The following is a 14,730-nucleotide window of genomic DNA, read 5'->3' as shown; positions in this document are numbered from 1 at the left end:
TTTATGCAAAATTCTTTAACGATTTTTTATATGTAAATCAAAATATACGTCTGTTTATTACGTTTTTATTATTTTATTGATCATTATATGTTATGTTTTGCATTTACAATTACGCGGAAAACTATTTCAAAATAGCAAAGTAACTAAAAAACTTTTAATAAATAAATACGTACTAAAAGTTTATGGTAAGTGGATAAGCTTGAATTCTTGAATTCCTCGGTTCCAAATGTCTACATAGATACAAGATAATAACATATCCAACTAAATTTTTCTAAAAATAAATATTTAGCCTGTTTTTTTCTAGACCTAAAAGGCGCTTAAGACTCTTAATTTAACAGTAACCATTCAAAGTTATGTGAACTGGGGTTGTCCACAAGTTTATCCGCTAATACAGTAAATATTTTTAGCAACCGAACTTTATATATCAGAGACCATACCAATCAGTTACATGGTCCAAGAATAACTCATACATGATTACCACAAGGGTCTGTATTAAGCCCGATTCTCTTTAACATATTTTCGGCAAGTATACACGGCAAGTATACTCACCTTGCCAACGGTCTCTGGATAGAGGGCGGATAAGCATACGTGAGACAGGGCACTCTTTGTCCTTAGGGTGGGAAACTGTCTCTAAAAGGCGGATGAACAAAGGATTTCAACGGCATAAGAATACGGAAGGCAATGGGAAGCCACCGTATTAAAGGTCCCCAAGGATATCCCAAGAAAGACAAGGATGGAAAAGACATTGCAAGCAACGGCCCCTAGTTCTTTGTAGGCCTTAAGTGGCCAAGGGGTGCTAAGAATCTCCGCGAAGAAAAACAATGCTAGGAACCACCCGAAAGTGGGAAAAACCCCAAAGCTAAAACTGGGTACTTGGAACGTTAAAAGTCTTTACACCGCCGGTAAACTAGACAACACAATACAAGAAATGAAACGATGCGACCTAGACATCATAGGACTTAGCGAAATCAGATGGCCTAAGAGTGGTAAATGTACTAAAGAAAAAGCGACATTATATTACTCAGGAAATAAACTACCCCATCATTATAACGGAGTTGGATTTCTAGTTAACACAGCCTTAAACAAATCAGTAGGAACTTCATGGCAGACTCAGATAGGGCAGCACTACTACAAGTCCAAGCCGATCCTGTTGACCTTAACATTATACAAATCTATGCACCAACCTTGGACAAGCCTGAAAATGAAGTAAAACAATTGTACAGAGAGATTAAGGAGTTAATGAAACTGATCAAGAAGAACCACACACTTATAATAATGGGAGATTTCAATGCGAAGGTAGGGCGAGGACGTGTTGAAGATGTCGTGGGTGACTTTGGCTTAGGAGATCGAAACGAGAGAGGTGATATGCTAATCCAGTTCTGTCAAGAAGAAAAATTAGTCATTGCGAATACCTGGTACAAACTGCCACCTCGGAGACTCTACACCTGGCAGTCTCCACAACACACGCATGACAACATCGTAAAAAATCAAATTGATTTTTTATTGATTAATCAGAGATACAGAAACGAATTGCATGGAGTAAAAACGTACCCTGGAACAGATATCGGATCTGATCACAATCCTGTAGTAGGAAAATTGAAAATTAAACTTAAGAAAATTAAAAGAAAATCCATAATGAAAATTGATATAAACAGCTTAAAACAACTTAACGTTAAACTAAAAGTCACAGAAAAATTAAATGAGGCAATAGCGGATATCACGGCAAGATCTAAACAACCGGCCAGTATAGAAGACAAATGGAATTGTATTAAAAAAGCTATCGTAACCACCACCAAGTCTCTGATCGCTTCCCAAAAGTACAAAAAGAAGAATTGGATGACTGTCGAAATATTATCAATGATGGACGACCGCAGATCATTTCAAAACAAAGACCGAACCAAACATCAACAGATTAACCGACAAATACGAAAAGAGTGTCGCAAAGCTAAAGAACAGTGGCTGCTAGACAGGTGTGCAGAAATGGAGGAATTGGAAGAAAAACATGACCACTTTAACATAAATAAACTCGTTAAAGAAGTGACAGGTCATACAAAACCTTGCAGTTTTAACAGTATTGTGAAGGACAATAAATTAATTACTGATCCCAAGGATCTACTTCAACATTGGAGAAACTACACACAGCAGCTATACTCAGACAACACTACAAGAAACTCTGAAAGTGAATATAAAAGTGAAACCTCCCCCAAAATATTAAAGTCAGAAGTTGTAAGGGCAATCAAACAAAGCAAATGGGGAAAGCACCAGACCCAGACGACATATACATTGAGGTTCTAACAATGTTGAGTGAAGACAATATAGACGGCTTTGTAGATCTTTTTAATGACATTTATGGGTCCGGTCAAATACCACAGGATTGGCTTCAATCAACCTTTATACCAATCCCAAAAAAGCCAAAAGCTAATAGATGCGACCAATTCCGAATGATCAGCTTATTGAGCCAGGTCCTAAATCTGTTCTTAAAGATAATTCACACAAGAATATACAAAAGATGTGAAAGAGACATTAACCTCACACAGTTCGGTTTCAGACAAGGATTTGGCACAAGAGAAGCACTTTATAGTTTAACTGCCCTACTTCAGAAATGCAGAGATCAGCAAAAATATGTCTTACTATACTTTCTAGATTACCAGAAAGCGTTCGATTGTGTTAATCATTCAGAATTAGTAAGATTGCTCCAGGAACGTTCGATAGATGAGAATGGCCTTAAAATCATAAAGAACCTCTATATGAATCAAGTGGCATCTGTGAGAGTAGGACTGGAATCTACATCATATTTCTCAATCGAAAAAGGTGTACGACAGGATTGTGTTCTGTCACCCCTCCTTTTTAATCTTTACTCTGAAATGATTGTCGATAGAGCCTTAAGTGACACTGAAGATGGAATCAAAATCAACGGACAGACTATTAGTAATCTTCGCTATGCTGATGATACAGTCATAATAGCCGATAGCCAAGAAGCGCTACAACGACTAATAGATAGAATAAACACTGAAGGAGAACGACTGGGCTTGAAGATTAATACAGACAAGACGAAGGTAATGGTGGTTAGCAGAACACGAAATATGCAAATAAATATAAGAGTAAACAATAAGAACATCCAAAAGGTCCCCAAGTTCAGATATCTCGGTAGTTGGATAACTGAAAATCTAGATCCAGACATAGAGATACGTAGCAGGATTGAGCAAGCCAGAACAGCATTTACTAATATGAGAACCTTGCTAAGCAACAGCAGCCTTAACGCTTCGATATCGCTTTGTAAAATGTTACATTTACTCCATACTGCTATATGGTGTAGAAACCTGGACCATAAAGGCCAATGTTATGAATCGATTGGAGGCCTTTGAAATGTAGGTATTTAGAAGACTACTTAAAATTTCCTTGACAGATCACACAACAAATGTCGAAGTATTAAATCGAATGGGCAGAGAACGAGAATTGCTGCCAGTAATAAAAAGAAGAAAAACTGCTTATCTGGGTCATATATTTCGAAATTCCAAGTACCAGTTCTTAAAGCTTATTATGGAAGGAAAGATAGAAGGAAAACAGGACATTGGAAGAAAGAAATACTTATGGCTTAAAAACATAAGGGATTGGACAAAACTCGATGCCCATGCACTCTTTAGAGCCACACAAGGCCGAGAAGAATTATTGCCAACATCCACTAATTGCATAGGGCACCATAAGAAGAAGAAGATACACAGAATTTTTGTTGATTCCATAAAATGTATTCAGTATGTCGATGATATATGTATTTATTCCATCCGTGATTCATATGACGATTGTGTGAAGGTTCTGGAACACATCGTGAAACTAGTGGATAATTGGACTAAAAACCATGAACCAACTATATCCCCAGAAAAATCTGCCATTATGATATTTTTCAAGACATAGGATACGTACGCCTGATAGTGTAAACCTGTCAGGATATGTTATACCCGTTGTCAGTGAGTATAAATATCTTGGTATAATCCTAGACCCCAAATTACTATAGTCCAAACATATCCAATATGTAAAAAAAGATGTGAGAAAGGCATCAATCTCCTTAAATGTGTCACTTGCAAGAGATGGGGTGCTGATCCCAAAGTTGATCCCAAATTGAGTAGTAGTTGCGCTACTATACTACTTGCGTTTTCCTTTTAGATAACACACTTCTTCTTTTTCTTTTTATATAGACATGACTCTGTCTGTGTTTCAATGTGCCTTCAGTAAGTTGTCGTTCCATCGTTTTCGTGGTCTTCCTACTGATAGTCTTCCTATTGGGGAACCGTCTCTTGCCCTTTTTACGACTCTATTTGTTGTCATTCGGTTTATATGATCCATTCTACTCTTCTATTTCTTACCCAGTTCTTGATGTTCTCCACCTTGCATCTACGTCGTATATCTGTACTTCTAGCTCTGTCCCATGTCCCGGTCTTGCTCTGTCCCGGTCTTGTTTCTGCCGCGTATGTCATTATTGGTCTGATGACTGTTTTGTAAATTCTGCCTTTCGTTTCTTTCCCGATATTTTTATTGCTCCATATTGTTTCATTTAGGTTATGTTTGCTCTATTCACTTGATCTTCCACTTCAGTTTCGAGCTTTCCGTAGCTAGATAATGTGATGCCTAGATATTTAAACTCCATCACTTCCAGCTCCAATTTACATCTTAGTAAATTTGCTGTTGTAACCATGCATTTTGTCTTTTTTGGGGAAATTAACATGTTAAATTTTCTGGCGGTTATATTAAATTGGTGCAGCATACGTTGTAAATCATCTTCACTTTGAGGGAGTAGTATTGCGTCGTCTGCATAGCAGATTATTTTAAGTTGTGTTTCTCCCATTTGGTATCCTTTTTTAGTTCTTACTTTTTTGATTATTTCATCCATAATTAGGTTGAACAATAGAGGACTCAGGGAGTCTCCCTGTCTTATCCCATTACCAGCTTCTTCTTCTACTTTTACTTTCATTGTGTTGTTTTGGTAGATATTTTCGATCGTTTTAATTATTCCTAGAGGTATCTCTCTTGCGTACAATAAGTGGTACCTAACACACTTAAGAGTATTAAATTAAACGGCATAATGTCGATGAAAATAGATATAATTATCAATTTTAAATGAGTTAAAGTTCAACAAACGACTTTCCAGCAAAGTTGATCTCCAACAATGAAAATACTTTGGATATGTTATGAGGGCAGAAACAGAAAACATGGAAAGACTTATTATTCAAGGAAAGATAAAAGGTCTAAGATCACGAGGAAGATACCCAACAAGATGAATCGACCAAATTACCGGAATATGCGAAAGACCTATGCATGAGTTAAAAGAAATGATCAGAGACAGAGATCTTTGAAGGCGGACAATACACGACATCACGATGACCACTACATTCCCTCCGGGGGCTCGGGACTGAAGAGAGAGAACGTAAGATAACTGGATAACCAGGTCAACGCATGTAACAATATTAAAGTACCTACCTATATATAATATTGAACAAACGCATGAAGTTATAGTACAGAGCAATCTACTTGTTGGAATATATTAAAACTTTAATAAGTACATAAAAAACTAGAAAGATATAATGAACAAAGTTTAGTCATCCAGAAAAACATGGATTCAAGAAAGGAAGATATATAGAACTAGAGCTAGAAAAGATTGATTTAAATAGACAAAACTGAACAAGTACAGCACCTATCGATATAGAGACGGTGTGTGGTAATGTCTGGAAGACAGCTCTCCTCCGCAAGTCTCTCAATATATCCAAAAGTATAGTCAGTGTACGCCAATGGTTGTTTTGCATGATAGAATTGTATTTATTATGAAAGAACCGAATTGGGTGCAAAAATTCAATCAAAAAATTTAAGTACCCATTAAGCGTTGCCTTGCACTCGATAGCTTAATCAAAAGCAGGTTATTTGGAGATTCTGAATAACCAATATTCACTCGTACCGATCATAAGCTTTGTAAAGGGTGTCCCAAAATTTGGTAATTTGTCATTTTGATAAAACACAAAAGTGTTTACAACTTTTGTTTAATGTTTTCATAGACAATTTGGATAAATGAGGCTGACTTTTGCTAATACCGCAGTTACTTTTTTCATTTAAAGTATGTAACGTGTGTGCTTAATGTCTAAACGAAAGACTTTGATAAAATCGAATGGAGGTAAATCAGGTAACCTGTGCGGCCAGTTCGATCTCCAAAATGAAAAATTACATGACTATGACATAACTCATGCATTAATTGGATTTTTTTTTCGAGGTATAGTATATAACACCGTCTTATTAATTAATTAATATACTATATATTTAGTTTAGGAATTTAATATGACATAAAGTGTCCCTGATGTTTTTAATAACTAATGATGAAAAGGTTGCTGGTGTGACCACATATTCATGAATTTTAGGGACTATGATAGGGTCTGATACTCACAATCTGTGTTAAGTTGTAGATATTTATTAAGAGAAAGATTGCGCAACAGATTTCGTTATTTACAAGTCTCGAAAAACAGCGAAACCGGTCGCCTAATCTTCCTCTTAATAAATATCTACAACAACTTAACACGGATTGTGAGTATAAGACTCTAGTCCTTAACATTCATTTAATAACTCTACGGTTGATAAAGTTAATGATTACTCCAACTATATGTTGTAAAGAACTTAAAAAATGTATAGAAAACCTTTAGCTTTTATAAAATACAGCTCAAATGTAAAACCCTGCTATTGCCTGTTGTAGAGACTATCATACTTTAACCAACAACATTTTAGAACATAAATAAATAAACCTCCTTTCATATCCTTTCAATTATTGCTGGTTAAGTAATTATCACCACACCCATCTCACCCAAATTATTTACTTCGGCATTAGAAAATGTCTTCAAAATACTAAATTGGGCCGAAAAGGGATTGTAACTTATGGATTGGAAACTATGGCAATAACAAGAAAAATGGCAGAACAATTAAGAGTAACTCAACGGGCCATGTTAAATATAAGCCTCAGAGACAAAATTCCTAACACCGAAATACGTCGAAGAACTAAAGTAACCGACATCATGGAAAAAATAGCGACATTGAGATGGCAATGGCTAGCATATGTAGCAAGACAAGACACCAACAGATGGCCTCATAACGTGACATTCTGGAGACCTCGAGAAACAAAAAGAAGCGTGGGAAGACCCAAAAAGAGATGGATAGACGATATAACAGCTGTAGCTGGAAAGCAGTGGATGAGAATTGCAAATGATAGAAAAGCTTGGAAGCAATTGAAGGAAGCCTATGTCCAACAATGGATAAATGAAGGCTGAAGAAGAAGTAATTATCTTTATTTATAGTCTTTGTAGTTGGTAAGATCAATATTTAACTTATTTGCTAAAAAACCATGAATAGAACAGTAGTGATAGTCAACAATTAGCCTAATGGTTAGAAGATTTAGGAAAATTGTACCATACATCAGAAAGCATGTCCATGACAGAAAAAAGGCCACAAGCCAAATTAATGAGCGCTTTATTTGACAATAGGTGTTAAGAAATCGAACATGAACAAGTGATTGACTAAGTAATCAACACAAAACTGCCAGAAATGCCAGAATTTCTGCTTTAACCGTCAGTGGAAGACCGTTAAAGCCGGATTGGCTAGTAGATGACATTCATTGTTACTTACTATTGATCACAGATCGCCAAGATTTAGCTAGTGAGCACGTATGTTGACTCTCTCTCTCTCTCTCTCTCTCTCTCTCTTTCTTGATGACAGGAAGACCGTTTTGTTCACAGATCAGAGTAAGTTTAAAACCTCCACACAGTCATTATATATGTGATTCATATTTAACTAACAGAACTTTTCAAGTTCCAGTTGACCGAAAGACCTCCAGGATGCAAGATGTTCAGGAAGGAATGCCTTAGGGCAATATTCTATCGCCCATTTTATACAACATTTTTGTTTCAGATCTACCAACAGATGCAAGAACAAATGCAGCACTTTATGCAGACAACACAGCAATCTACACATCAGGAAAAGAGGACAGAAGGACAGTCCAGACGTTAGAAAACCACTTGGAGAGGATCTCAGAATTCACGGATAAATGCGGAGAAGACACAATTCATCATCTTCACACAGCATCTCGTCCCACTAGTGGTCGACCTCACGATGAGAGCAAACATCATCCACTCGGAAGCATCAGTCAAGTACCTAGGAGTCCACCTCGACAGGAAACTAAACTTCACGAAACACGTTCAAGAAACCAAGTTAAAAGCAAATGTAGCTAAAGAACTAACACAACCTTATATTTTCAGGACAAGTCCCCTATCGAAGGTCAAGAAGATCCAATTATACCAGGCCTACGTTAGGTCGGTGATGTAATATGCAGTTCCAGTATGGAGTTTAACAGCAGAAATCAACTGGAGGAAACAAGAGAGGACTGAGACGTCGTGTTATTGACTAATCGACGGTGCATCATGGGAGGATGGAGTTTCAAACGCAACCATCCAGGAGAGGCTCCAATATACACCACTAAGGGAAGTAGCTGAGAACAGCACATTATATTTTTCCCACCAATCCACAAGAAGACTCCTAAAAATAAAAGACATCCTCGACAGAAATCGAATCCAGAGGATGTATAGAAATAAACATCGACTATCTGATCAGCAATTAGCCAGGTGGTTGCAACGTCAACCAAAGATAGTAGGTACGATGCCGGAAAACAAGTACCTACAGAAGAAGATGTCAAGGAGTCCATGACCAAATTTGTAAAGTTTTCTGTTTTTGTCCCTTTTCATAGAAAATGTGTAGCAGTGTGAAGTTAATGGTTCAGTTAAATTTTTAAGTGAGGATTGGAAGAATAGTCGTTTCCATCCTCGTTTGGATGGAAACGACAAGGGCAAGGGATGCTTGAAGACAGATGTTGGAAGAGGCCAAGGCTTGACTTGGGCGGTAGTGCCATTGGAGAGAGAGAGACAGTGAACCAGTACCCTGTCAAGGCTGTAATCTCCCAGAGTTCGCCAGCTTTCTGATGTTATAAGCATAATGGACCCCTCAGAATTGGGGGACGTAGTAGTCGCAGCACAAATTACACCGTTGAATGGTGACCCAGTAGTGATTCGGATGTTTATTTACATCTTTTCTATTGTCTATTTATCTGAGAACTTCCCCATCCAGTCTGTCTTGCGAAGAATCCTACTCAGTTTGGCGCTTACCTATTCGCAGAGTCTCAGACCAGCATGGTCTTTACCAAATTTATATAACTCGCGCTGAATTTAAACCTTGCGTAAATTTTGGGACACCCTTTATGGTTATTTCTCACTTATCTGAATAATACACCACTCCCATTGGCACTATTCTGTTTCTTAGAATTTTATTACCCATAATTAAACCATAATTGTACTTGAAGTACATCGTAGAGTAATAATTATTTCATGGGTCAAGTTCGTTTATGATTGATTTGTAGGTACAAACGTAGAAAGAGTAAAGACATATTTTATTTTATGACAGTAATTAAAGACAATCGCGTGGAATTTATAAGACACAGGAAAGCAGATAACCTAAATAATTAAATATTTCAATTTTCTTATAGCAATGCACCCCACTATTTTGTAACGTCACGTTAATCACTTTTTGAAGTTATCTTTATACCAAATCATTCAAATATTTTCATATCAGTTCATTTTAAACTCTTAGGATCTTTAAAAATTAATCTGTAATTTAATGATCATTATCAAACAATTACAAGGCACAATTTCAAAATAGTTGTTACTTGTATTACCATAATTGCTTGCCAAACTTCCTCTTCAAACTTGTTGGTGCTAAGTGCATTCTACGACTATTTACTGATGAACAGAACAATTTGTGTTCTCTCAAACAATTACATTTGATGCGCTATCAACAAAAAAGTAATCTTAAGATAAGGTTCCCAGTAGTAGGCTGTATACCACAGTTTACAAAAAACTTGCAATGAAGTAAACGCTTCTGGTGTAAATTTATACCATTTATAAAATTACTAAAATAATGAAAATATCCAAAAGGATTACAATTTTCATCAGAACGTTTTCGGTATTATCAGACCGTCATCAGCATATATGCAAATAGCCACTTTAAAAAGTGTAACAACCTTTGGATTACTCGAAAAAAGTAATGTTTTCAACATTGTTCTAAACTATCACCAATCGTGATGTTATCTCTACGAACACGAATTCAAACGTCAGAGTATGCAATTGAAGCAGTCACCGAAGCCAACAGATGTTGGTTTTAACATTCAACATAAAAGATAATATGGAATGTATTATTTTATTACGAGGAAGAAGTTCTCTTAGATTTCAAAAAACCTGAACCTGACATTAACGAGTGATAAAATTTTTCTGTATGACAATGCTCTATACCAGTAGGAATATCTGATATAAATAACATATATAAGATGGGAACCAGTACACTGTTCCAGTACGGAACTCCAAACTTAATTGGAAATTTCATCGAAAATTCATCATTGGCTTTATTTGACAATTATGGTAATTATCTGACATAAAGATATGACTCAAATAATCAATAGAAGGTTATATAATAAAAATTACATCCTACATTTGTTTTTGACGTATCGATTTCTAATCCGGAAATCGTTTTAAAAAATATTATTATAAAATTAGTGTAAGGAATTATAAATAAGCATATAAGAGTTATTTAACCTGTAGTTATACAACAAATAACCATGTTTTGCGTTAAAATTATAAGGGTGGTTTGTCACCGTCAGTAATTTATAGATTACGTTAATTTAGTAAGACAAATTTGATAACAAGAGTTCACAGTATCTGAGAACCATATGCAGAATAAACTAATAAATTCAAATAGGCAAAAAGAAATAAAAATAAGACTTACTCACAATTTATTCTACCTCCGATGACCGGTTTCGCATACTATAATTTGCTATGCATCTTCAGGTCAACGGTACATGGTAAACTAAATGCTGAATAAATATTTATTTAATTTTCAGTTTTTTTAAATCATTTTTCACTTAATTTTTTGTTTGATTAATTTAATTTAATATTTAATAGATCACACATATAATATTGGCATCATTGCTATATATTTTGTACCAGACAGCACCTTAATACGGATTATTATATTTTCAGCATGAATATTTATTTATTAAAAAAGTTACTTACATGACCATAGAAGAATTTTTCATTATTCGGCCACATGGTCCAAATTGTTGAACAGGCGATGGTGCGTTCAAAGATCTGGTTCTCCTAAAATAAAAATGTTTCATTAAAAACATATATCAATATTAGTATCTACATGACTATTATAGAAAAGAAAGAAAAGAAACAAATAAAACAAAACAATGAACAATGGGTACAGATTACAAATTACAAGTAAGGCGGCTCTCCATTGTGCTTCACTTTATAGCTTAAAGGTCCTCTCCTCACCCAACCCGATTCTCTTAATAAGCTTCCACTGACTTAAAAGAGGTCCTTTCACATATACTCTGCTTTCGGTTTTTCTTCCCCGAGTTCTAGATACCGCAGCCTTACAAGGCCTTCACACTGACATAGAACGTACAGAAGAGTTTCTTCTCCTGAACAATGGTTTTTTTAACACCAAGATTTTTTACAATCTGTTTCACAATAAAAACAATAGGTAAAATTGTTTGTCTTTACAATGTCAGAGAGATGTAAGGTCCAGTGACCAAAGCATCAGAACACAAATATTGGCTTGTTTACCGGTGGGATGCGCACATATACAGATACACGAATACTAAAAGCGGTAAAAATCACAAAGGCTGGGCGCTGTTGGAAGCGTAGCTTCCACTACTGTAGGCACTGTCAGGCACTGTTTGGTAGGTCCAAGGGATCATATCGCTTCAATCTCTTCGCTTGTTGGTTGTGGAGAATATTGTATGCCAGGGTATTAGGATGCACGCGCAACCTGTTTTGAAACTGTTCAGAAATTCTTTTGCAATCTTCAGGGACTGTTAGTACCTGCAGATCTCTATGTAAGGCGTCATTCTGGATATACCAAGGGGCATTAACGATTGTTCTTAGAGTTTTAGATTGAAATCTTTGTATTGTTCTGAAGCTATTTTCTTGTGGTATTTTAAAGTATTTACTATTTAAATGGGACTAAGCCATAATTAAAAGTTAAAGTAAGTTTATTGACCTTTCAATTTCCACTTCGGAAATCGTTCTCAACGCTTAGCTGATCCGCAGAGCTGCTAACCATATGACCAAACGGGTTTTATTATAACTTTGTATATCAGCAGCTTGTTGTCGACCGATAGGTGTGAGTTTTTTCCCAGCACCCAGTAAAGTGTCTGTATAAAATTCCTAGTTGTAGTCTTTTCGTCCATATATGTTTGGTCCATGTTAATCGTTTGTCCAGATGAATGCCTAGATATTTTACGTCATCCTTTTGGAGTAACAGATGTCTATCGAGGTTAACTTCGAATATACCTCTTCTTAGAGTAAATGTAATATGTGTGGATTTTAAGAGATTTTCTTTAATTCTTTAAAGTTTAAACCATTTATTAGTTTTGTTCAGAAATAGTTGTAGTATCTCTGATGCTATTGCTGGATTACTATGAGATGTTAGGAAAGCAGTATCATCTGCAAATGTTGCAAGCGTAAGGTTATTACTTGTTAGTAAGTCAGCCATATATATCAGGTACAAGATTGGTCCGAGCACACTAATCTGAGGTACACCAGGATATGATGGGATAGAGTTTTGTATAGGCATGATTTAAGCAGTTTGAAATAAGTGTAAGGGAAAATCTTTTCACCGTAATTCAGTAGAAATGATAGAATATGCAGTTGTCAATGATGTCATATTGTTATCTATCCCTAGTCAAACGTCGCATTTTTTGCAACCTTTAGATAGACATGTGCTCAAACCTTTGAAAAGTCACTTTTAAAAACAATGCATACTTTGGATAAAACAAAATCCTAGTAGACGAATCACTAGACTATGTTTTGTCATGTTGCTAAGTAACACTCGGATAAAAGTTACCTCTGCTGAAAATGCTATAGCAGTTAACCCATATAGTTCCCTTTTAAACCGGAGTACGCTTTTCTTAGCAGCTTGGTAGATATAACACCTAATTCAACTATATGTCAAAGCTTATTAACAGTCCTAAGTTCACCCATAACATTGCCTGTTGTAAATCCAACACCCTATGCCAACAATGAACCGTCTATGTTTGAAGCAATACCGAGTACATGTAAAATGCCATCTGCTGCGTAGAAAATTATCTGCACTAACCAGTCAATACTACCTGGTTCTTTCAAAGAAAATACTCCTAGCTGCCAAAGACTTTGATAAGCTACAAATCAAATAAAACAACTTTTAGTGATTCCAATAACGATGGTGTGGAAACACTTAAAAAAGAATTTTCCCCCTTTCAAATTCTGAAAGAAATTTCACCAATGCATATAAAGCTGTTGAAGCTAGAAAACGAGTAAATCACGTGGGCATTCTATTAACTTCTGAATGTTATATAAAGTTCTTCTTCTTAAAGTGCCTATCCGTTCCGGATGTTGGCGATCATCACGGCTATCTTTACTTTGTTTATTGCTGCGCGGAACAGTTCAGTGGTAGTCGTGTTATACCACTTTCGTAAATTTTGAAGCCAGGAAATGCGTCTTCTTCCCGGTCCTCTCTTACCATTTACCTTCCCTTGGAGAATCAGCTGGAGAAGGCCGTAACGTTCTTGATTTCTCATTACATGTCCTAGATATTCCAACTTTTTAGTTTTGACCGTCATGAGAATTTCACATTCTTTCCCCATTCTACGCAGGACATCTACATTAGTAACTCTGTCAACCCGGGATATACGTAAGATGCGCCTATAACACCACATTTCGAAAGCTTCGAGCCGAAAGCTTCGATATAAACTTAAGAAGAGTGAAAGAACAGGAAAAAAGCAACAAAGAAGGGAAGAAAAATTAAAAAAGAAATTAAAACCAAAAAGGAGAATAAGACTGTAAAGATAGCTAAAGGTAGCTAGAAAGCGAAAGGCTGTTCGAAAGATTTCAGAAAACAGTAAGGACGAAAAAGAACCAAAACTCTGCAATTAAGATATTGATACCGAAAATGAACAAGACAACTGTACTGGGCGTAGTGAAAATTATTAGGCTATGGAGCTTATTGAGGACTGGTTACAATGTGTCATTTATTCATTTTGAAAACTGTATCAAATTTGACATGTGCTTTAAATGTAACCCGAAAAAGAAAAGAGTAGAAGTAAACTATTGACCATCATCCCCTAACTACCGAGGCAATCTCTTCCGAACATCATAGGACCGATGAACAATCGAGAGTTTTAGTTATGTTTTTTAAATTTTATTTGATTAAAAAATTGTCAATTACCTTGTGTTCTTTTAATACTTAAATGATTAAAGACTGGTTTAAAATAAAATTTCCAAAGAAATACCATTAGTTTGATTTTTGTAGTGTCTCACAAAAACGACTGCCATCTCCCCCTGACTAACCCTATACCAAAACAACTTTCTTAGTCAATACTAAATTGGCTGCCAATTTAGAACAGTAGTTTTCAGTATTTTATTTATAAATTGAAGTACGATGTAAATCAACCTTAAATCTAAACGAACAGCGATGCAAATATTTTTAATTTAGCTAGAAAAACTAGCCTGTGCCAGTTGGAGATTTTCGTGAAATGTTTTCTATAAATAAAAATTCAGTTGAAGTGATATTATTGAAAACACCTAATATTTATTTTAACGTGTTTGCAAATACAGTGATTCA

The 14,730-nt window shown here is 35.7% G+C and overlaps 1 protein-coding gene across 5 annotated transcripts in view; it reads right to left on the bottom strand.

Annotated features, from left to right (window-relative positions):
* The window catches only part of LOC140445839 (NAD kinase-like), a 156,645-nt gene that overhangs the window by 111,305 nt on the left and 30,610 nt on the right, over nt 1-14,730 (bottom strand). For all 5 annotated transcript variants that reach the window (XM_072538217.1, XM_072538216.1, XM_072538222.1 and 2 more), the window contains exon 2: nt 11,136-11,219. In XM_072538217.1, the coding sequence (XP_072394318.1) occupies nt 11,136-11,219 (84 nt within the window). The remainder of the gene's footprint in view (nt 1-11,135; nt 11,220-14,730) is intronic.

The sequence above is a fragment of the Diabrotica undecimpunctata genome, chromosome 7 (assembly GCF_040954645.1).
Source record: "Diabrotica undecimpunctata isolate CICGRU chromosome 7, icDiaUnde3, whole genome shotgun sequence".
Lineage (NCBI taxonomy): Eukaryota > Metazoa > Arthropoda > Insecta > Coleoptera > Chrysomelidae > Diabrotica > Diabrotica undecimpunctata.
Note: the sequence above shows the minus strand (reverse complement) of the source record. Positions and strands in the feature narration are given on the sequence as shown.